The sequence below is a fragment of the Mirounga leonina genome, unplaced genomic scaffold (assembly GCF_011800145.1).
Source record: "Mirounga leonina isolate KUSES-001 unplaced genomic scaffold, KU_Mleo_1.0 Mir_154, whole genome shotgun sequence".
Taxonomy (NCBI): Eukaryota; Metazoa; Chordata; class Mammalia; order Carnivora; family Phocidae; genus Mirounga; species Mirounga leonina.
In genome coordinates, this window is record NW_023270389.1 from 53,834,841 (window position 1) to 53,857,849 (window position 23,009).

At 36.3% G+C, this 23,009-nt stretch overlaps 1 protein-coding gene across 4 annotated transcripts in view; it reads right to left on the reverse strand.

Moving 5' to 3' along the window:
- Window positions 1-23,009, reverse strand: part of DNM3 (dynamin 3) — a 559,032-nt gene that overhangs the window by 144,692 nt on the left and 391,331 nt on the right. For all 4 annotated transcript variants that reach the window (XM_035010797.1, XM_035010801.1, XM_035010800.1 and 1 more), the window contains one exon: window positions 18,129-18,238. In XM_035010797.1, the coding sequence (XP_034866688.1) occupies window positions 18,129-18,238 (110 nt within the window). The remainder of the gene's footprint in view (window positions 1-18,128; window positions 18,239-23,009) is intronic.

Consider the following 23,009-nt stretch of genomic DNA (forward strand, 5'->3'; position numbering starts at 1 on the left):
TAAAAGAACAGTATGAGATAAGGGGAGTAAACAAAAGCTCCAGAAATGTCATAACTGCTTTGGATTTTATTTTAGGTGTAATTGGGATGGGACTGATGGCATGGTCAGTCTGATCGCTAAAATAAATCTATCTTGGCCTGAAATGAGTTTGTCTTTCCAGATATGTTCCGTTTTCACCTTCTACTTTAAGAGACTGTGGAGGACATATAAGAATCTAATTTGGTAATCAGTGGATTTTTGCTTCTTCAAAACTAGGCGATACAACCAACAGACTTACTAACGCAATAAGTATCCCCATCGTTGCACGAAATAAATCTTAAATTGATGCCACACTAATAAATCATTATATCATGTACTGCCTAACTGCTATAGTTCTCAAAGTATTGTCTGGGGACTCCTAGGATCCTCCAAACCCTTTCAGGGGGTTCTCAAATTCAAAACTATTTTCATAAAATATTAGTTTGGGTTTTTTTTTTTTTTTCACTTTCATTCTATTATGAATCTACAGAGGAGCTTTCTAGAAGCTACATTACATGTAGCTATCATCACTTGGGCAGTTAATGGAAAGTGAGCTTGTGTACTCTCATGTTTCCTAGAGTTTTCAAAGGTGATGTGTGCATTTTCAGAGATTAACTCATTTGCTCTAAGTATTTCTACTGTGCTGCTAATGGCTATTTTCATTTACACCTGCTATAACCTCTGTAACCTCATCACCATCTAGTAAGTCATTATTTTGAAAATCCTAAAGTTTACCTCTGCCCATGTGGAGACAAACAAATGTATAGGCATACATTTTTGTCTTGTTTTACAATACCTTAACTCAAAAGAAAGACCTTTTCTAAATTTAAAATTTCTATCTAAAATGCTATTTTAGAATTTAATAACTTTTTTCTGAAATAAAAAATATATTTATAAGATAATTTTCTTATGTTTAAGGATGGTTTATTGGCTTAAAAAAAAGGGATATTTGAAGATTCAGTTTCTCAACCTTTATCTGCAACAGCTCCATCTAAAGATGCTAAAAAAGATGAAGACTGACATGTCACAAGGTACCCTGACTCCTGGAAGGAAGGAACCTAATGCAAAGAAATAGGACAAAGCTATAAGTATGAAACAAAAATAGGATGAAAGCTCTTCCTTTTCCTTGGCTTTATATATGTTCATAATTTCCCTTCTTGTCCAATGTAACTGAGCACTTTTGAATAGCATTATAATGCCAGTTAAGTCACACCATCATTTGAGACCAATCATTGAAGACTTAAAGAAAAAGGAATCACACATTTTAAACAGAAATATAATGTATTCTTTGAAAGCCAAATATTCTTTGTTAGAACTCTTCAAAGTAGAAATGAAAAAACCCTTAAATCATCTTTTTAAAAAATATTTTATTTATTATTTTTAGAAAGAGAGAGAAAGACAGAGAGAGAGCATGAGCAGTGGGGGAGGCAGAGGGAGAAGGACAAGCAGACTCCCTCCTGAGCAGGGAGCCAGATGCACAGGGAGCCAGATGAGGGGCTCAATCCCAGGACCCTGAGATAATGACCTGAGCCAAAGGCAGATGCTTAACCAACTAAGCCACCCAGGTGCCCCCAAAACCCTTGAAGTATCTTATGGGATAAGTTGTTGTGTTGCAATGGCTGGAGAAGTGCGCACCGTAGCTGAGGAATTAATGAATAAAACTTTTTTTACACTTGACATTAATGAATACCTGCCAGATAAAAAGTCAGTAATTTTCCAATGTTATTTTCCAATGATAGAGTAACTTGTCTAATTAAAGATTTAGTTGCTAACATGAGGCATGAGTTAAAAATCTCATCTGCAGAATTACACTTTTACCTTAAAATGGGACAAGTCTAAAGAATGACTATACTTTTTTTATTATATTTGTCCAGTATCAGTACTAATACTCAAAGATCATTTATAAGAATGCTTACCAAAAAACACAAGTGTTACTAAAATAGTCAAAGTGTAGAATATTTTTTTTTAATTTCAGTTTATCTTTTTTTTTTTTTTAAGATTTTATTTATTTATTTGACAGAGAGAGAGCACAAGCAAGAGGAGCTGCAGAGGGAGAGGGAGAAGCAGGATCCCCAATGAGCAGGGAGCCCGATGCAGGACTCGATCCCAGGACCCTGAGATCATGACCTGAGCCGAAGGCAGATGCTTAACGGACTGAGCCACCCAGGCGCCAGAATTTCACAGTTTATCTTGCAGCAAATGCGTTAACATTTGCATTGATGGTGCAGGAGCAAAGGTGGGGCTTTAGCATCAGTGAAGACAATGTCATTAAGCTGTATTGATAGTCATTGTATTCTTCACTGCCATGCACTCACAGTTTTTCAAAAAGTCACTTTCACTTAAGGATATCTTTTTTTGTTTTTTAAAGATTTTATTTATTTATTTGACAGAGAGAGAGGCAGCGAGAGAGGGAACACAAGCAAGGGGAGTGTGAGAGGGAGAAGCAGGCTTCCCGCGGAGCAGGGAGCCCGATGTGGGCCTCGATGTGGGGCTCGATGTGGGGCTCGATCCCAGGACCCTGGGATCATGACCTGAGCTGAAGGGAGACGCTTAACGACTGAGCCACCCAGGCGCCCCTCACTTAAGGATATCTTGATGAAGCAGTGAAACTAACAATGGTATTAAACCTAGAGCCTGAGGGCACACATCTTTTTAATATTCTGTCACAGAGTGATAAGTACACATCAGCACTTCTGCTGCATACTGAGGTGCTTGTCTTGAGCAAGGGCACAATTCCACCGTTAACTGAAGTACCAGCTTTTTATACGGGAGGCCATTTTTACTCGAAAGTCTGACAGCCAATCTACGGTTATGCAAACCTTGAGTTTTTGGCAGACATTTTCTCAAAAATGGACAAAATGAGACTGTCACTTAAAGGAAGACAACTGACAGTACTTATGACCAATGATGAAATATGGACTTAGAATTTTGGAAACCTTGTATCTCCCACCATGGGCTTGAAACCTTCCCCCTTTCTGATGAGACTGGTGGTAATATTAGGAATGTGACTTTTAAATATTCATTTTATAATGAAATGTGTACACACTAAGCAGATCTATGTAAATCAGTGAACCAATATTTCCAAATGACAAATTATGATGCTACAAAATCGCTCATAAGGTCCATTTAAAATGCACGAAAGACCAATGGATTAATGTAGCAGAATATGAAAAGTTCATTGATACGATTTCAGGTTCCAGACTGCAACTAACTTTTTGGAAACTATCACTTGTCGAGTTTTAGTGAGGTATCAAAGAAGAAAATCTATAATTATCTGAAAAAACTATTAAAATACTTTTTCCTTTCTAACTACATATCTGTGTGAGGCCAGATTTCTTCAGATACTTCAACCAAAACAACATATTGCAACAGATTAAAAGCAGAAGCAGATATGAGAATCCAGCTGTCTTCCATTAAACTACACATTAAAGAGTTTTGCAAAGTTGTAAAAAAAAAAAAAAAAGCCACTCTTCTCACTGATATTTTAAAATATATTTTCCCATAAAAACATACTATTTATGTTAGCATGAAATAGATTTACTACTATTATTTTAAGTGATTTAATAAATGAATATTTTTTAAATTTCTCATTTTAAATTTCTACCAACAGATATAATTGTCAGTATGCTAATGAATGTTTAACAACTAGCTATCCAGAAAAAGAAAAAAGCCATGGTTTGTAGAATTTGCCAATTTCCATGGTATAAGTATCTCTCACTATAGCCAATTGTAAGCAACAATGTGAAGCCAACTAGCTCACAGAATTTCTGATATAATCCCCACAATCCACACAAACAAAAGCTCTTTAAATTCTTCAGCAATTTTTAAGAGTAGAAAGGAGTCCTCAAGCCCCCAAATTTGAGAGCCATCACTATAGCTCTTATGTGGCCAATTTATTTTAAAATTTACAGTATAAACATCAAACACAAATATTTTAACTACCTTACTGCTCTGATAGAGTGAACCAAGTGGCAAGAATTTATCTACTTTCCAACGCAAAATTATTCTATAATTTTAAAACATGTGCAAGCTAATATCTAGTAGAATAACATAAAGCACTCATGCTTTGGCCTGTAAAGGATTTCTAGGTATGGAGTGAGGTATGGATTCAACAAACACACTGACAGCAAAAGCAGATACTGCATTCGAATAGTCAAACTACTCTCAGCAATTGCATTTTTTGAAACTGTTCCTTTATATGAGCAGTACTTTCCTCAGATTCTAAGAAATAAACACAGGCAGTTTCAAAATTAGAAAAAGGAAAAAAAAAAAGGAAAAAACTCGCTCCAGTTAGGCTCTGCAAATATTTTCTTTATGAAACCATGCATCTGCTCAGAGTTAGCTGCAGAGTGTGACTAACATTTTCTACCAAAGCTTGTGCCGTGTCAGTTCCCTTTACTAATGCTGCTTGTGTTAATTAAAATTAATTACACATGCCAGTAAATAGTTTCCCTCTGAACGCAGCAAATAGCAGAATAATATAATTTATAATTTATATACAAGGTATATAATTAAAACCTTCATAATATTTTCTCTCAGTAGGTATAGTCACTAAGGACATCCTTTAATGGGTAAGTTGGTTGCACAGCAAATCAACTGGGGAAAAATAAAAATAGATCACACATGCAACGTTGGGTCCCCCAAAGATTCCTGATTTGTAAATTGATATTGTAAAAAGCCAGGCTTATAATTAATATTCTTGGCTGCATGATTTGAGGGAGTTCAGTGATCTTCATAAAGGTTTATATATCTGTGTGTTACTTTGATTTAAAGGCTTTTTTCCCCCCCAAACTCAGGAAGTCCTAGGCAAGGTGTTACTGCTTTAGTAATAAATCAGGATAGTACATGGTTACACTGGTAATAATGGAAAACACCATGTCAGCCAGAGAGTGCCATGGATACATTGTTCAGTATAACTGGATTTAAACAGCAACAGATTTGAATAATAACCCTCTTTGGACTTTTTCAATTTATTCTATTTCATGTAGGGTTTTGGGGGTTTTTTTAGGTTTTTTTTGGTCAACATGCAGATTGTTTTATAATATTCTGTAAGTCATCTCCAAAACCCTGATTATTCCAATAGTAAGTAAAACGTGCCCTTAGTTTTCTTTATTTTTGCTCTTGGGAGGCCTCTTCGACTGCCAACTGAAACTTAGGTGTTTAGAAATTTCCTTCAGGCTAGACCCAGCTAGGGGAATTTTCACACCCCTGCTTAATTCATTTCTTAAGAGCTCTTCCCAGCAGGTTGCTGACTGAAATACTTGGTCCCTTGGCTATCTCCCTGCTATGCTGACACAAAATCACCACCACACCATTGAAGCCGTAGCACACAACTCACTTTAATTTTATCCTCACCACAAATAACCAAAACGTAAACCCATTCTTTAAAAGCCTGAGACTGGCAGTCAATATCTTGAATACAGTTCTTTAGAATGACTAGTTAGTTTTCAAAAAGAAAAACTAATTTTTAAACAAAAACTAGTAATACGATACTATTTATAAACAGGCACATGTTTAAAAATTTTGGATCATCTGTACTAGTCTCTTGTAATGATGACCCGTCAGACTTTCTCTTGCAACTTAACCACTACAGCGTCTCATTTAAAGACTGCATGGTAGAACAGAGCATTTATTTTTCTGCAGCATGTTGGCAACCAGTGATTGTTCCCTATCATTAATGAACACAGCGGGGGCCCTTTTATGGTCCCCAAATGGAGGCTGTCCCAAGCCACAGTGTTTGTCTGAATGGGCAGTGGGGGGAGGGGATGGCCCATCAGCAAATAGTCGGTCCAGGAAGTAGGTGGGGAGCGGGCAATGTATTCGTTATGAAATCCTAGAAGAAAAGTAAACTTGCTGTGAAGAACAAAATTTCTTTTTGTTCTTGAACTTTACACAGCCGTAGTGGGCTCATTCATCAAGACTGCCCTTGGACACAAACCTCCAGAACATGAATGCCTCAAACACTGACCAAAATCCCTGCTGGTGCTACTAATGGCTTAAAGTCCAACCCCACTTTAAATCCCTGGGAAGAAAGGAACTGAACTGAAGTTGCTTCTTCTATCCTATCAGTCCCTTTGTTCGAAATACTCAAAGGGAGCACAAAGTCTAATTCCCCTAGAAAAAATGGATATGGATTACACACAGGTGTTTTAAGCATGAAGAATTTCTCTAAAGCCTTTTAGTGACATTTGAAAAAGCTAAAAAGCACCAACTTGCTATTTTTCTCCCTTAGAAAAGGCAGAAACAGTCATCCAAGTAGGGCATCATACTCCTATTTCACTTCAGAGTTTAATTTGAAAACCAATAAGAGAAGAATTTAAATTGATTGCTTCAAGCCACAGGCATTTCATATCCAAGCAATTATGTTGGCTTTCATGAGAATTTATCTTAGCTGTGAAATCAATTGTCATAGACTTAGTTCACAAAAATATTGCCAAATCATATTTGATTTTTGTCTTGGTGTAGCTGGTGAATCAATTCAAATGGGCAGACAATTTTAGCTCTCTAATCCATCTCTCCCCAGACGCCCTCTTTGAAAACATTTTCACCCCTCCTCTCTGGTGTACCTAGGGTTTCCTAATGATGCTATTTCACAACCAGAGAGACACTCAACAAGGGGAAAGATAGAGTAGCGAGAGCTGGGAAACTATTGTAATATGCAGGATCAGAACCACATGACAACAAATATCTTTGCAGTGAGAGACTGGAACGAAGGAAGAGAGCAGACAAAAAAAAAAAAAAACAGATTTGTATTTAACAGCTTTCAAGATATAAAGTGTCCTTTTACTGACTTTCTAAACATGTATTTCTATCCAATCCTCGACAAGGAAAGCACAGGGTTTATCTTTTTAGATTTACAGTGGGAAATAAACATTACTGTCATATTGTGAACTTTGCAATCAGTAACTCTGCAAAAGTCCTCAAATCTCTGTCTGACCCATGTGAGCCTAATAGTTCTAGCAGAACCAAGAAGGACCAAAAACTCAGCAACAGAAAACTAAAGTCCTGTCTTCTGGCTCTCTACCTCCCTTACTTTCAAAAGTTCTATATATAACAGAAAACCTGAAATTTGTTAATACTTTGCTTGAGCTCAAGAAGTGAAGATTTAGGGCGCCTGGGTGGCTCAGTCGGTTAAGCGACTGCCTTCGGCTCAGGTCGTGATCCTGGAGTCCCGGGATCGAGTCCCGCATCGGGCTCCCTGCTCGGCAGGGAGTCTGCTTCTCCCTCTGACCCTCCCCCCTCTCATGTGCTCTCTCTCAAATAAATAAATAAAATCTAAAAAAAAAAAAAAAAAAAAGAAGTGAAGATTTAGAAAGCTGAATAGAGATATCTACAAAATATTTTTGAATAATAAAGGTAATATGAGAACAGGGACAATTTACAATAAAACATCTATTCTCTGTATTTTTTTCTTACAGGACAATGACATGGAATTCTGTTCAACTAAATTCAAATAAAACTTATGTATACAGTTTGTATAGAACTGAAAATTCTCAGGTTCTCACTTTTTAAATGAAAGATTCCTTTTTGTGTTCATTTCCTCTAAGCGTTTTCATTTATATTTCCATTTTCAGCCCACCCAGACCTGAGGCCGTAGGGTTCTAGAGCTTGCCTACAGAATGCTTTTTTTTTTTTTAAGATTTTATTTATTTATTTGACAGACAGAGGCACAGTGGAGCGGGAGAGGGAGAAGCAGCCTTCCCCCCAAGCAGGGAGCCCGATGCGGGGCTCGATCCCAGGACCCTGGGATCATGACCTGAGCCGAAGGCAGACGCTTAATGACTGAGCCACCAGGCGCCCCCAGAATGCTTTTTATTGGCAATGGGTGTTACTTATATATTTTCTCTATATAACAGGGAAGAAAAGTTTAATATTCATACATTTATTCATTCCCTCATGTTACTGAGCTCCCACAATTACCAGGCACCCTGTTAGGCCCTGGGGATAAGGCAACGAATAAGACAAAACACCACCGCCCCCTCAAAGAAAGTAGTCCAGCAGTGGAGACAAATGTCGGTCACATGATTATATTTAAATTAATTCATGTGTGTTAAAACTAGAAAGTAGTACAAGGTGTTAAAATGTTGACTTAGCACATTCCATTACTTAAACACATTAAGTGTTCTCATAGCAATACCACTGATACCTGATTAAAACCAGTTTGCTTACGTGCTCCTCAAGACAATGCAGCAGACTTCAGTTAGTCTCACACTAGTGGCATTTTTTTGATACTAAGAATAGAGTATGGGGAAAACCAAACACTTATATCATACCTGAAGTTACAGGGAGGATACAATAAACTGGATAAGATAGTTGAAAGTGACAAAGATTTTTTACTGTCAAATTGATTTTTTTTTAATCTACCAGGTACTTGTAGCTAGAGAGTATTACAAACAGCCCTACACACAAAGATGACCCATCCACACGCCATGGGGAAATGTAGGATAACACACATTTCATACTCAGCTTGGACTGGAAGACTGGTTACTAACTGAATCTTCATCTGACAAAGAAAAAATTTCTTGAATCAGAGTATTCAAAAGAGAAACAATTCTCACTTAGTATTCTATGAGGCAAGAAGAAATGTCTGAAACATTCTTTTGACAACTCTGGGGTAAAATGAAATAAAATAACTTCGCCAGGTATCATGTTTATGTCCCAAACACAGGCTTCATTGCATTGTATTCCTTACACAATATTTCATCTCCGATTATAAAATACTACATGTTTTTACTCTACTGAGTTTCCACTAAATTTGAGCCTCTGCCATCCCTATTTATGGAAGAGTAATTGCTTCCCTTTTAATACAGATTTGACACCACACATCCGAGTGAGACATGACCTTTTAGACAGGGCATTGTATACCACCTTTTGCCCAGCATATTTAATTATGCACTTTTTCAAACAACTTAAACTCCAAGCGCATCTTAATATAGAAACATAGCCATAAAGGCATATAAATGGAAAACCTGACTCCAATTCCTTTCCATCTAACAAGTGGAAAAATATACCACTCAACAATGAGAATAAAGAGCCATTCTCTTCAGAATGCCTAAAGTGCATACACGAGCTATAACGTGGCATTATTTGACATTTATTGAGTGTCGGCAATGTGCTGGGGACTAAGTGGAGTAGTGAAACATCCTCAAATCACTTTCTTTAGGAAGAGGGGGGAGGAGGTGAATTGAAACACTTGGCAATGTTGATAAACCATATCCTGAATTGAAGCTACAAAGCAGCACCAAGGGAAAAAAAAAGCCTTATTTTAAAAGAAAACAGAGCTGGACAACCCCCAGAGGTACTCAGAAAATACCATGTGGCTGCCCTACAAAACCCCTGGACAGACACAGATCTCTGCTGGTTACCAGAACTGACATACCTTGGACCAAATGGGCCTTAGCATGACCTTAAAAGCGAAGGCTTGCCTGGGGAGAGCAAAGACCAGCACAGTGAAGTCATTATCTAGACATGCTTCTACCAGAGAAAACATGGCATTTCTAACAAAATCAAATGGAACAAAAACCTGGGGGGAACATTCCAATCTTAGTCCAGGTCCTGCCACAAAGAAGTTTAGGAATCTTTTAACTTAGATTTCAAAATGATTTGGTGATGCAACAAATGTGAGAACAAACTATTGCAACTTATCAGTCTCCCCAGGTATCTAGGATATGTTCTTTGAAAGCCCCAGAGAAGAGCTGAGGGATGCATACTCTTACCTGGAGTTTTTGTAGGTTAAATCAGTCTAGGTGTGAAATTCACTCTCCTCAAGCGCTGAAGTCACTGCAACTAGTAACAATTCCTTCCATTTATAAAAACCTTAGCACTAAAACACTGTTTAGAATGGCTCAAAAATCTGGTCACCAGACTCATAAAGATCATATTAATTCACCAGGACACTGAAGGCTTTTTAAAGAAGGATGTTAAATGTATCAATTCTCACACACCTGATGACTGGGAATTACAGAATAACTTTTAAACTTTAGAGTGGAAAGTTGAAATAGCAACTGTATGAGCTCTTAGGAATAATGCTGTGGTACAAGTGGAAATGACCAATAAAGTTTTTAAAGAACTGTAGCAAGGGTACTGGTCAGTTCTATGTTGGGCTTTGCAAGGAGACTGAAAGCATTCCACGGAAGTTGGTAAGACCTAAGAACAAACTGAAATACCTCCACAAGAAGTTAAAAATCTTTTCCTCGCTGCTCTTTGGGGAACAATTCCAATTAAAATATTAGGTGGAATGCCTGTTCCATGGTCAATATCAAAACTGTGACATCAGAAAGAGCCCTGGGTCAGGAGACATCTGGCCTGGGTTCCAGTTTTGTCTGTCATTAACCTGCTTTTGTGACACAGGGAAGGCATTTAACTGTTATAGGTGTCAACTCTTTAACCTGTGAGATGAGGAGGACAGACAAGATTATCCCTAAGGTCTCAGAGAACTCTAGAAAGCCATGACATTTTACAATTACATTGGTGACAACCCCAGTGTTCACACAGGAACTCTTAGCCCCAACCCAGTGCATCTCCCATGGGTCTGCTGAATGGCTAAATATTTTGATCCAAAACACTGCAGTGGAAGACAGGGATGAAGCATACAAATCAATAGAAGGATTTACAAACTCTCTTCTACATCTCTTCTGAAATGGATAATTACTAAAGGCAAGAAAAGAACTTTTCTTATAAGATCTTGTCTCAGAAGAAAGAAAAAACTAGGAATGTAGCCTTAGAATCAACGTATACATATATACACCACTTACGTTGATTTATATTAAAAGGGAAGCAATTACTCTTCCATAAATAGGGATGGCAGAGGCTCAAATTTATATATTTACATATATAAATGGAATATTATGCAGCCATCAAAAGGAATGAAATCTTGCCATTTGCAACAACGTGGATGGAACTGGAGGGTATTATGCTGAGCGAAATAAGTCAATCAGAGAAAGACATGTACCATATGATCTCACTGATATGAGGAATTCTTAATCTCAGGAAACAAACTGAGGGTTGCTGGAGTGGTGGGGGGTGGGAGGGATGGGGGGCTGGGTGATAGACATTTGGGAGGGTATGTGCTACGGTGAGCGCTGTGAATTGTGCAAGACTGATGAATCACAGACCTGTACCTCTGAAACAAATAATACATTATATGTTTTAAAAAAAGAAGAAGATAGTAGGAAGGGAAAAATGAAGGGGGGGAAATCGGAGGGGAAGATGAACCGTGACAGACTATGGACTCTGAGAAACAAACTGAGGGTTCTAGAGGGGAGTGGGGTTGGGGGTATGGGTTAGCCTGGTGATGGACATTAAAGAGGGCACGTACTGAATGGAGCACTGGGTGTTATATGCAAACAATGAATCATGGAACACTACATCAAAAACTAATGATGTAATGTATGGTGATTAACATAACAATAAAATTTAAAAAAAGAACGTAAGTGGTAAAAAGAATATCATTTAAGTATACCTGATAGAATTATGCTAAGCATACGGGCTTTTGAGAGATGCAGGGTTTTCCCTCTACATAGACTAGTAAAATATATAAATTGTATGGGTAAGTCCAGTTCAATAAACCCCAAGAAGAAAAAAAAGAATGTTTTTATGATTTTTTTTAACTAGGGTTCATTTTACCTTTGAAATTGGCTTCTTCTCATCCAGAACAGGCTGGCAACAGATTAAGCAACATTTCCCACCCATGTGCTTTGACTAATACTATTTCGTCTTTGGGATATTCCTTTCAATCTCCTCTCCATCAATTCATGCTAAGACCCAACAGGAGTCACCTTCCATGCTGCTAACGACTGCTTGTGGGACTTAAGTACTAGAATGGAATACACTACCACAGATCTGGTTAAATGTTACCTTACACGCTATAACCCATTTGTTTCGTGTATAATAGTCTCTCAATTAGACGACCTCTTTTCCTTTCTTTTTAAACCTCTTCATTGATTCTTAAATTTTCTGTCGTAAGATTAGTGAAAAATGAATCCTGTATGGCACTCACTGGTGATTACAAGTGTCATGTAAAATAAGATCCATCTTGTATTTCATTTAGAGTACCAACACCGACATGCATACTGATAATGCAGAAATGCCTAATAAATACTTTGGAGTAAATAAAGAATAAATATTTTTTACTGAGAGAATAAATAGGAGAACAGGAAAATGATAGCTGCTTTTCTCTAATTGGTTTGTAAAACATTATGTTTGTTTTTGTTTGTTTGTTTTTTTAAAGATTCTGTTACTTTTAAAGTAATCTCTACACCCAAAGTGGGGTTCAAGCTCACAACCCTGATATCAAGAGTCATATGTTCTACCAATTGAGCCAGCCAGGTGCCCCAAACATTAATGTCTGTAAACACTGAGAACTCCCAGGTTATCCTTCTAGTACACTTTTATCAAAATCTTCACTTCTGGAGGAAGTCAGGAACATAGTTTTGTGTTTCAACAATGTAATACTAATGAAAGGCCATTTCATTTTAACCAAAAGGGCAGAATAAAAAATTTAAAAACTCTTTCCTACAAGAAGTCTAAAATTGCTGGAAAACATTATTTTAAATGCCTAACCTCTCTCTGAAATGAAACAGATCCTTAAGAGTAAACAAACAAACAAAGACTGTCATTTTTGAAACTGAATGGTGTCAGTTTCAGTAACCAAAAGGCTTGAGTTGTAGTAGCCCAAAAGAAAAAAGGAAACAAGAATCTTGGGATTTATGTGACAGCCAGCACTCTCCAATGGCCACATCCTCGGAAAAAGCATGGATTGAGAAAAAAAAAACAAAACCTGTTCACTAACAAAGAAAGATGACAGGCAAGTTTGTTTTGCCCTGGTCAGAGATGAAGAGGGCACCAGCAAACTGGAAGATAGCACTAAAGAAATGACCCAAAATGAGGCACAAAGAGACATATATGTATAAGAGAGTTAAACATAGAAAGAACAGGATAAAGTGGTTTAATATGTGTCTAATAGGTATTCTGGGAAAAGCAAAAACAAAAACAAAAACAAAAACAGAGAAGAGACAAAAGTCAAAGAGATAATAATATACAGTTTTTCACTCTTTATGATAATGATAAATCCTCAGGTTTAGGAAACACAATGAATCCCAGGCAGGAGATATAAAGCAAAACACACATAAACACATCATATTGAAGCTTCAGGATACCAAAAGCAAAAGAGATATTGAAATCACCCAGTGAGAAAATATAGATTAACTTTAAAAAGAAGCAACAATTAGATGATTTCTTAAAAGTTGAAGCCAGAATATGGGAGAATAATGACTTCAAACTTATGAGATAAAAGAACCATCAATATATAATTTAATATCCAACTGAAGTATTATTCAAAAATGAGAGCAAAATAAAAACATTTTCAGGAAAACAAACACCAAACTGAGAGTTACAACCAAGTACTGCCCACTGAAAGGATTTCTAAAAGGTATACTTTAGTGTGAAGGAGAATGAACCAATATTAAACACTGGGATACAAGAGGAAAGTGAACAAAGAAATTGACAATCTTGTTAATAAATCTAAACAAACATTGCTTATGTGAACCAATTTGAAAAAGGTGGTAAGAAAGTAAGATGGAACTCAAATACTGGTAACAACAGTATGGAAATCAGGAAAGTGAGTGGAGTTAAAGTGTTTCAAGGTCATTTTGGAAAAAGAGTAGAAAGACTAACTTCAAACTTAAAGTCAAAATGAGTAATTAAAAAGAATAAAAATAAAAAAATAAGGTATATAACTTCTAAAAGAATAAAAATAAAGTATATAACTACTAAAGTATATAAGGAGAAAAACAAATTAACTTGAATTTTAAAAAGTCAGGAAAGAAGTGGGGAGGGTAGAAAACAAGTATAGAAAAGGCAAGATAAGAGAAAGACTAAAATAGGTGTTCAAATAAACTCAATAAATCAGTTATAAAGATATAAATGGACTAAACTCACTAGCTAAAAGAAAAAGGACTCACATTAGATTAAAAACAAATAAATCCAGATGCATGCAGTATAAGAGAAACACTTAATAAAAATACAAAATGGTTGCGGCGCCTCAGTGGCTCAGTTGGTTGAGTGTCAGACTCCTGGTTTTGGCTCAAGTTGTGATCTCAGGGTCGTGAAATCCAGCCCCACGTCAGGCTCCACACTCAGCGGGGAGTCTGCTTGAGATTCTCTCTCTCCCTCTGCACCCCCACCCGCACTCTCTCTCTCAAACAGTCTTTTTTTAAAAATGGTTGATAGCAAAAAAGGTAAAAAAGATAAGCCAAGCAAATATTAACTAAAAGAAAGGTAATATAGTTATATTAACAGCAGACAAAATAAATTTTAAGGCAAAGAGCACTGTTAGGAATGAAGAGGGTCGCCACAAAATTATATATATATTTCTATCTTCAGGAAGATAAAGCAATTCTAAACTTGCAAGAATCTAATAACATAGACTGGCCTCAAAATACATAAAGCAAATAACAATAATCAAGCTCATAATTACAAAGTGAGGTTTTTAATACCCCTCTGATGAAGTGAGATTCTTTATGGCTTTTATCTGTCTCCCTGTCAAAACCCCTCTCTGGAACATAATCTAAAATGTATCATCTTTTTTGTCTATTTTATTCACAAATGTATTTTAAGTATATAGAGCAGTGCCTGGCACATATGGCTGCCTAATATAAACTCGCTGAGTGTTTGAATTAAGTAATATGAAAAAAGATAATAACTATAGAGTCTGAGTAATACAATGAACCAGCATAATCCAGTGGACTCTCATGGAACCCCACACTCCCAAATCAATACATTCTTCTCAAGCACACATGGAATACTTATGAAAATTCACCATATCTAGACTGTATTCTTTGACCACAATACCATTAAGTTAGAAATCAACAACAAACCAATAAAAGTCCATGCACCAAAAAATGTAAAACATAATTCTAAATGACTCATAGAGGAAATCATAATGAAGATTATAGAAATAGAAGATGAAGAAAACAGAACTTAATGATAACAAAACATATTATATTTCAAGACTACCTAGAGGGAAATCTATAAATTTATATGCATATATAAGAAAAAGAAAGGACAAAAATTGATGAGATACACATCTAAATTAAGAAGCTAGGAAAAAAGACCTACAAAATAAATAAAAAGAAAATACAAGGAAGAAAATATTGAAGAAAAGATCAGAGATTATTGAAATAGAAAAAATATAAACAAAAAAAGAATAAAAAAAGTCAAAAGCTGTTTCTTTGAAAATAGATAAAAGTCAGACAAGAATAATTATGTTTAAAAAGATAAGGTTTAATATTAGAAATAAAAAGGAGTCAAATTTCAGATACAGCAGGAATTTGAAAAAATAGAACATTAAAAAATACTTGATACTAATATACTTAAAAATGAATAGAATGGACAATTTCCCAGAAAAATATAATTTATCCAAAATGACCCATGATAAAAATAGAAAACCTAACAAACCTAAAATTACTAAATACATTAAATCACTAGCTATAAGTTTACTTAGCAAAACTGCCCACTAGGGCCAGCTGATTTTATGGATGAGTTGTACCAAATAATCAATTAACAGTTAATCCCTATCTTACACGAAGTGTTCCAAAGAACAATAAGGACTTATTCCCACTTCAATTATAAAGCTAACAGAAATATATGAAAACATGGGGCGCCTGGGTGGCTCAGTTGGTTAAGCGACTGCCTTCGGCTCAGGTCATGATCCTGGAGTCCCTGGATAGAGTCCCACATCGGGCTCCCTGCTCGGCAGGGAGTCTGCTTCTCCCTCTGATCCTCCCCCCTCTCATGTGTTCTCTCTCATTCTCTCTCTCTCAAATAAATAAATAAAATCTTTAAAAAAAAAAAAAAGAAATATATGAAAACCAGGCAGGGTCAGCACAAAAAAAGGACATTTATGGGCCAATCTCACTTATAACCACAGATGTAAAAGTCTAAGCAAATTCTTAGCAAAAAAGCCAGGAATGCATAATAAATAATACTGTAAAATGACTTAGTTTAATCCCAAGAGATCAGGATGGTTTAACATTATATGGTCTATTAATCTATTTCACTACATGAACAGATTAAAGAAGAAAATTATACAATTTCTGTAGGGACAGAAAAAGCACTTAATAAAATTCAACATTCACTCATGATTCAAACAGAAATAGAAACCTTAGCAACTAGAAACACAAGGGGTCTTCTTTACCTGATATCAGTTACCTATCAGAAAGTACTTAATTATAAAATAATTAAATAAGTCTCCTTAAAATTAAAAACAAAATAAGGATGCCCAATCATATTCAACATTGTACTGGAGGTTCTAACCAGTACAAAAATAACTGAAAATAATCAAGATTTCAGAGGAAAAGACAATGGCAAATATGCCTATAGATGGGACATCCTTGTACTCACAGAGGTCTCTGAGAAGTGCTTGAAGAGTTCACTACCTTCTGAGAACTCTAGGATTCCAGAATACCTACCTAGAATTTTAGAAGTCAGAGTTATCTTATTTTGGTGCCTTTTGCTCTCTTAAACACCCACAGTTGTATTTCATCTAAAAAGATACTCTACCACTGTCTGATTTTTTTAAATTTTGGACCAAGCCCTCTTATAACCTGAACTTTCCAGGTTGACCAAGAACTCAAATCGACATCTTGGTAGTAGTCACACTTCCAACTCTGCATTCAGGCAGGAAGGCTGAGCACATCTGTGAAGGTTCCTTTGGGACCTCCCAATTACCCACTGCTTTGAGGAAAGTATGTAAACAGTACTAAGTTTGGCCCTAGTACAAGGACACACTACTGCTCTCTCCAGGAAATCTTTTTATTCTTTATCATCACAGTGTTTTTTTTTCATAAGCTACTCTCAAACAATACTAAGTCTTTAAAAACTCCCATCTCAGTGTTCAGTAGGGGAATTACATTTAATCTTCTTTCCCCTTGATTTTTTAAATGATTTGTTCTTGTGGTTTTTCTAAGTATCTCTGTATAATGAGTCACTCTGAGCGACTGACTGGGAATGTAGGAAGAAGCCTTCTTTTGCTATTTTAATTTACTGTGTGATTGACCCTGGGCCGGTCATTGAACCTAATCAAGGAACTTCATTCATTGCTAAATAAAGATAAAAGGCCAAAGAGATGGGTTAAAATTAGACCCTGCCACCTAATGACTCAGTCTCTTAATAACTGACTCACAGATTAATTAGCTTCTTCCTAGAACATTTCCATTTGGAAAATATCTCCTTGTTATCCTCACCTCATTGTAACCCTCTGACATATCTCTACGCCACGTTCTATCACCTCCCCATTTGTTTATTTAATTTTACTGCTTGACTTCAGTAAGTAACTATGGCACTCCATGATAATCAGCCCCAAATTAAGTTTGATGTTGTAGGTGAGGGGCAGGAAAACAAACAAGCAACAGCAACAAAACCAGACAAGAAACACAAGTGGAAGGAAAAGGAAGGACTTACACCCAGAAGTCCTGACTCAGTTTGAAGCTTTCTCATGTACTAATTTTAGGATCTGAAGAAAGTCAGTTAACCTCGCTGAGCTACAGTTCTAATTTATAAAATGGTCACCAAACTACTCTTATCTTTCGACCTCACGGGAAACGGATTAAAAAATGACTGGGTATAATGCTTTGAAAAACTGTGAGGTACTACATATTTGTATTCGCATTAAGTGAATAATTCTATTCACCAATGCAAAACTGCCATCTTAATATAAATAAGAAGGTCTTGGGTAATATCCACCCATGCTGGATAGGTACTATTAAAAATTATGACAGTAATTTGTAAATATGTACATAAATAAATTCAGGACAAGGAAGACTTTAAAATAATAAAATGTACTTTAAGAATGAAAGCAGCATGATTTGGGTGCCTGGTGAAAGAGCAGGGAATAATTAATAAATATTTGAAGATCCTTCCTACTCTAAGTTTTAATCTTTTGAACCCATAACCTAGGGTGAAAGCTAAACATACAAGCTAAATGAAAGGAAAACTATAGAGTTAACAAATTTCAAGTTGGGACCAAAGGAACTCTTGTAAATATGATCTCTAGATCACACAGAAATTCAAGTAAAAGATATCTGAAGACAGAAGCTGCTCCATTTTCTTACCTTTGTTCTGTATTAAAAAGTGCAAAGATGTGCTTGCTAGACATAAAGCTCTTTTCCACATCTCGAACTTTCAGGTTGTCCAGAGGGAGCATATACTTCTTTTCTTTTTCCTATTGAGAGAGAACGAGAGGGAGAGAAATTGGCTTTAATAAAAGATCTTGAAGCCTGCCAATGGCAACACATCACCTGAGTTGGCCAACAACTGATTACAATATTTTGATACCATCACACACTATTTTAATACCAGCTATCAATAAATAAAAGCTATCTGAGAAAAGAGACTCCAGTGCTTCTCAACACATGGGTCGGAAGGATGAGGGGAGGAAAAGTGTGGAGGAAGGAAGGGCTCAGTGATAGAGAGAACACATGGTCCTCTATCCTTTCTTCCTCATGTGGGTCCCCTTAGATGTTTTAAAATGTTAGTTTGATATTAAGAATTTAGCCATCTGTTAATATTTAACAAAAATGTTCTGGTCCTAATTCAATGAGAAATGCCAGATGGCTTTCATTTCATATTTTATTTGCAACCTAAGCAGTTTTGATAGCCAGTGGTGGCAGGAGCCTGGAAGCACAGGACCCCGGTATGAAATACCCCCCTATAAACCAGGAGAAAGCACAGCAAAATACTTCCTTCATCTGGGTCTAGAATAAAATGTGGGTCCAGAAAAAAGTGATTCCATTGTTGAGCTCTTTGAGAAAAAAGAACCCATTAGAAGTAGACTGATATTAACTAGAATAAATTCTCTTTTAAAATTAACAATTCTTTAGGAAGAAAATGGAAATTGGGGAGGGAGGTCTGCAAATGGGACTAAACTGTGTTAGGCGTACTGGATGCCAAAGAATTATTAGAAATATTTACTATTAGGATTGACCCAGGGACAATATTATCATATGTATAAATGCCTAACCATCCGTCTAATAGGAGAGAATCAAACACTCAGCTTAGAAACCTAGTCAATATCTATTACCAGGGGCATTTTAGCACAGTCTTTGTTCAGGAGTACCCTGTGTATGGTCCCAGCCTGTATCTCTGGTGCTGGTCCTGAGAAAAAGCAGGACTAGACTCCAGAGGAGGGAAATACGGATACTTAGCCATGACTTTTAATAAACTACTATTACTGTATTTCCTGTCAAAAAATGCGTGCACTGTACAGACATGTTTGACATAAGCCTTTTTGTCCCCATAGCCCCTACAGCACTAGGCTCAGTAGAGTGGAGCAGAACTCTGTGTGTGTGCGTGAGCGTATGCAGGTGCACGCGCACACACATGTGCACCCTAGCCAGCTTGTGGGGGCCATGTTGTCTGCAGGCCCCAGAGAGAGTTACTGCCCAGAGAATCACTGGCTTTGCCACTTCTTAGTCCCAAATTAATTAGAGAAAAGTTGGGCAGAACACATCAGAATAGGGAGGCAGAGAGAAATAGAGGACTAAATCAGTTGAAGGAAGTTGGCTGGAGAACCAAATGGCTATCCTGGCAGACAATGTCAGCAAAGAAGCTCAAAAACACATAAAAGAAACTAAATGGGAGTGAGAGAAGCCTAAGAATAAACATGAAAAAGCAAAGCACTGTAAGAAAACTCCAATATTTCTTGTGCAAAATTCAATAATATATTAGCAAACACAAGGATATTCTTAGTAACAAAATACATAGTTTAAGTTAATGAAGTATCATAGTTAAGTCTAACTTGTTTGAAACACTTGTCAGGCTATTTTAGGACAGAATTCTAAGAGGCAAGATCACAGATTGAATGAAAAGCTATCCAATACATAATCAAATGAAAATGCTTGAAATCCAGGGAACATTTTTTTTATTGGATGTTTTTCAATGCCCTAAATTTAAGCAGCTGGATTTTTTTAATGCACCATCCTATTCAACCTTTTGAAATGATGGATTTGCCTTTTAATGGGAAATCTGCATTTCATTGTAAAGATGGAACACAATGTCCTTGGCGTGTTTTCTATAGAAGTAGGCTCCCTTTCATACTGCGTTCTTTAGCATATAGTGAAGACCAAAAATCCAGCGAGTTTATGACAGACATTAAATGCTGGAGAAATACACACATATGCAGACAGGGGAACATGAAAAATGTAGTTTCATTTCCAAAGTACTAAGTGTCATTTACCCAAGGTTTTTGAGGACATATTGCTAAGTTATTTCATAATCAAGAGTTTTAAGAATGAGAAAGGGAGATGAAAAAGAAGATTCAGACTGACTTGTTTAATTAAAGTTGTAAGTCAAGTGGAGAATTAAGAGACAGCAATGAAACAATCTATCAGGGATATTTCTAAGATTCTTGGTGCTTTGGGGAAAGAATGATGTTCTGTTAAAGATGTTCATCTTGAATATGAAGTAGCTAAAACAAACAAAAGGAATAGAGGAGGAGAAAGGATAAACAGAATTATAATTTCCAAAATACAGTGAATCTTAGCACCAGCTGAACTGAAACATTTGCTACATAATATTTGTTAGTTTGAGTAAACTGGCCAATAATACCCTGTCCAATATGGTAGCCACCAGCCACAGTCACTACTGAGCACTTGAAATGTGGCTAGTTAAATTGGGATGTGCTCTAAGTATTAAATACATACCAGATTTCAAAGACTTAGTGTGAGAAAAAGAATGTAAATAATCTCATCAATATTTTTGTATTGATTATATGTAAAAATGATAATATTTGGAATATATTAAGGCAAATAAAATATTACTAAATACAATTTCATCTGTTTACTTTTAGTGTTTTGAATATGGCTGCTAGATAATTTAAAGTGGCATTCTGTGGCTCACATTAACTTTCTATTGACAGAGTTGGGCCCCATATCCTCTCACCCATCCGATTTTTCTTATTTACTTACTTACTTACTATTTATTTATTTATTTATTTATTTATTTATTTATTTATTTATAATTATTTTTAAAGTAAGCTCTATGCCCAATGTGGGGCTTGAACTCATGGTCCCAAGATAAAAGGATCACATGGTCTACTGACTGAGCCAGCCAGGCGCCCCCCATCCATTTTTTTTTCCCTCTTCTGACCTCCCTGTTTCTGCCATTAGGTGTATTTTGCATTCTCCCAGTCACCCAATCTGAAACCTCACTACCACTTCTAAGGTCTTGTTTTCCTTCACCCCCTTGAAGACTATGGTGTATTCTGCTGGAAGCATTAGTCAGAGCTCCTGTTGTCTAACATCCCTACCATGTTAGTCTGGGCCTCTGGCATCTCACAAGGCTATAAATGGCCTCCTATCTAATCTCTTTGCTTTCTAATTCCTTGAACATCACCAGGGAGGGGCAAATTTCTAAAACTACTCTGTCAAATCCATGACAGTCCTTCCAAATTTTCATAGCTCTCCATTATTTCTGGAAGAGAATCCATGAAATTCCTTAATGTGACATCGGTCACTTTCGTCACATGAAAGACCTACAAATTGGTCCAATCCCGATTGGTCAGTATATTTTGCTCTTCCGTAAAAAGTCTCCATTTCAACCAAATACAAGTTTGTCAACAGTCTTTTCCCAACTTGAGGTACCCTTTCAACTTCTCCCTACCACATCAGTTTATTATTTACAGTCAAGTTCAAGTTTTACCTTCTGTGCTAAAAGTGTTCCCAAGTTTTATGACTGTCTCTTTGTCACTCTCCTGTCTCTCTCCTTTCAACTCATATAATAGGTATTGTTTATGCTATTCATTTTGAATTATACATATATGAGGCATCCTCATCTTATAAATGCATTACATTACAAAATTTGTATGAAGGTTGTTCATTTGGAATTCAGAATGTTCAGTCAATTCTATTGTTCAAGTAGGTTACATTTGAAAAGAAAAATAAAAAGTAGAAAATGTTTTTGCAACATTTATAAATAAATAAGATATAATTTGATATTTTAAAGATCTTGTACTAAGTAGATATTTTGGAGGAAGCAATTGTAAAATTTTAGAGGAAGGTTTTTCTTTCATGGAGATTCAGAAAGAAACTTCTGCATATTTTCAAAAGCTTTAGAAGCTGATGTCACTAATTCAACATCTTTTTTTTTTTTTCATTTTTAAACATAGTACCTTTCTTTTCTTCAATAAAAAATGGTTACTAGCACTATTTGTATGGGAGGCATCCAGGGATTCTTTGTTCAAAGAGAAAGGGAACATGAGAGAGTTTGTGTTCTTTCCTTCCAGTAACTTGACAAGTATTAGAAGAAAGAGGAGAAACAAGATAGGCCCCCAAAAGGATGCATTAAATGTGTGAAAGGGTGTTGTCTGAGGTGGAAATATCTGAACTGTGAGTGGCAAAAGGCAGCTGAATCAAGGTAGAGGGAGGTGGTAATTATATGATGGCTACAGGACGTGTTCATTGATCTTGTAAGGAAACAAAAGGATCAATGAATGACAGATGTGGGTTCAACAGGGGGCCAATGATGGTTTCTAGCTGGCAGGGCACCATCAATATAACTTGGTTGTGGGAAGGAGCTACAGTGGGTATGAGAGGAGGGTTGGGTGTGTAGAAGAATAGCTCCTGCATATCCAAAGGATTGGAAAGTCTTTATATACTTGGTGGTTTATATGTAGGGAGTTTCAAAACTTGGGGAATGTTTGAATGGCCTTGGTTTGATGACTACCTTGTGTCTTACTTATACATACATTTTCTCACCAACAAGGCAACAAAATATTCAAGGTTGAGACAATGAGTTCTTCATTTCTATATATTATAATGCCTAGCATAGCTTGGTCACTGAAATTTATACACCATATTATAAATATTTGTTGAATTAATTTGAAAATGTCTGATAAACAAAGCCAAATGTTGAGTAAGATATTTGATAGTCACATATATTTGAGAATCAAATAAAAATTCTGTAGGAAAGAAAAAAAACTCTAAAAGATGCTTAAT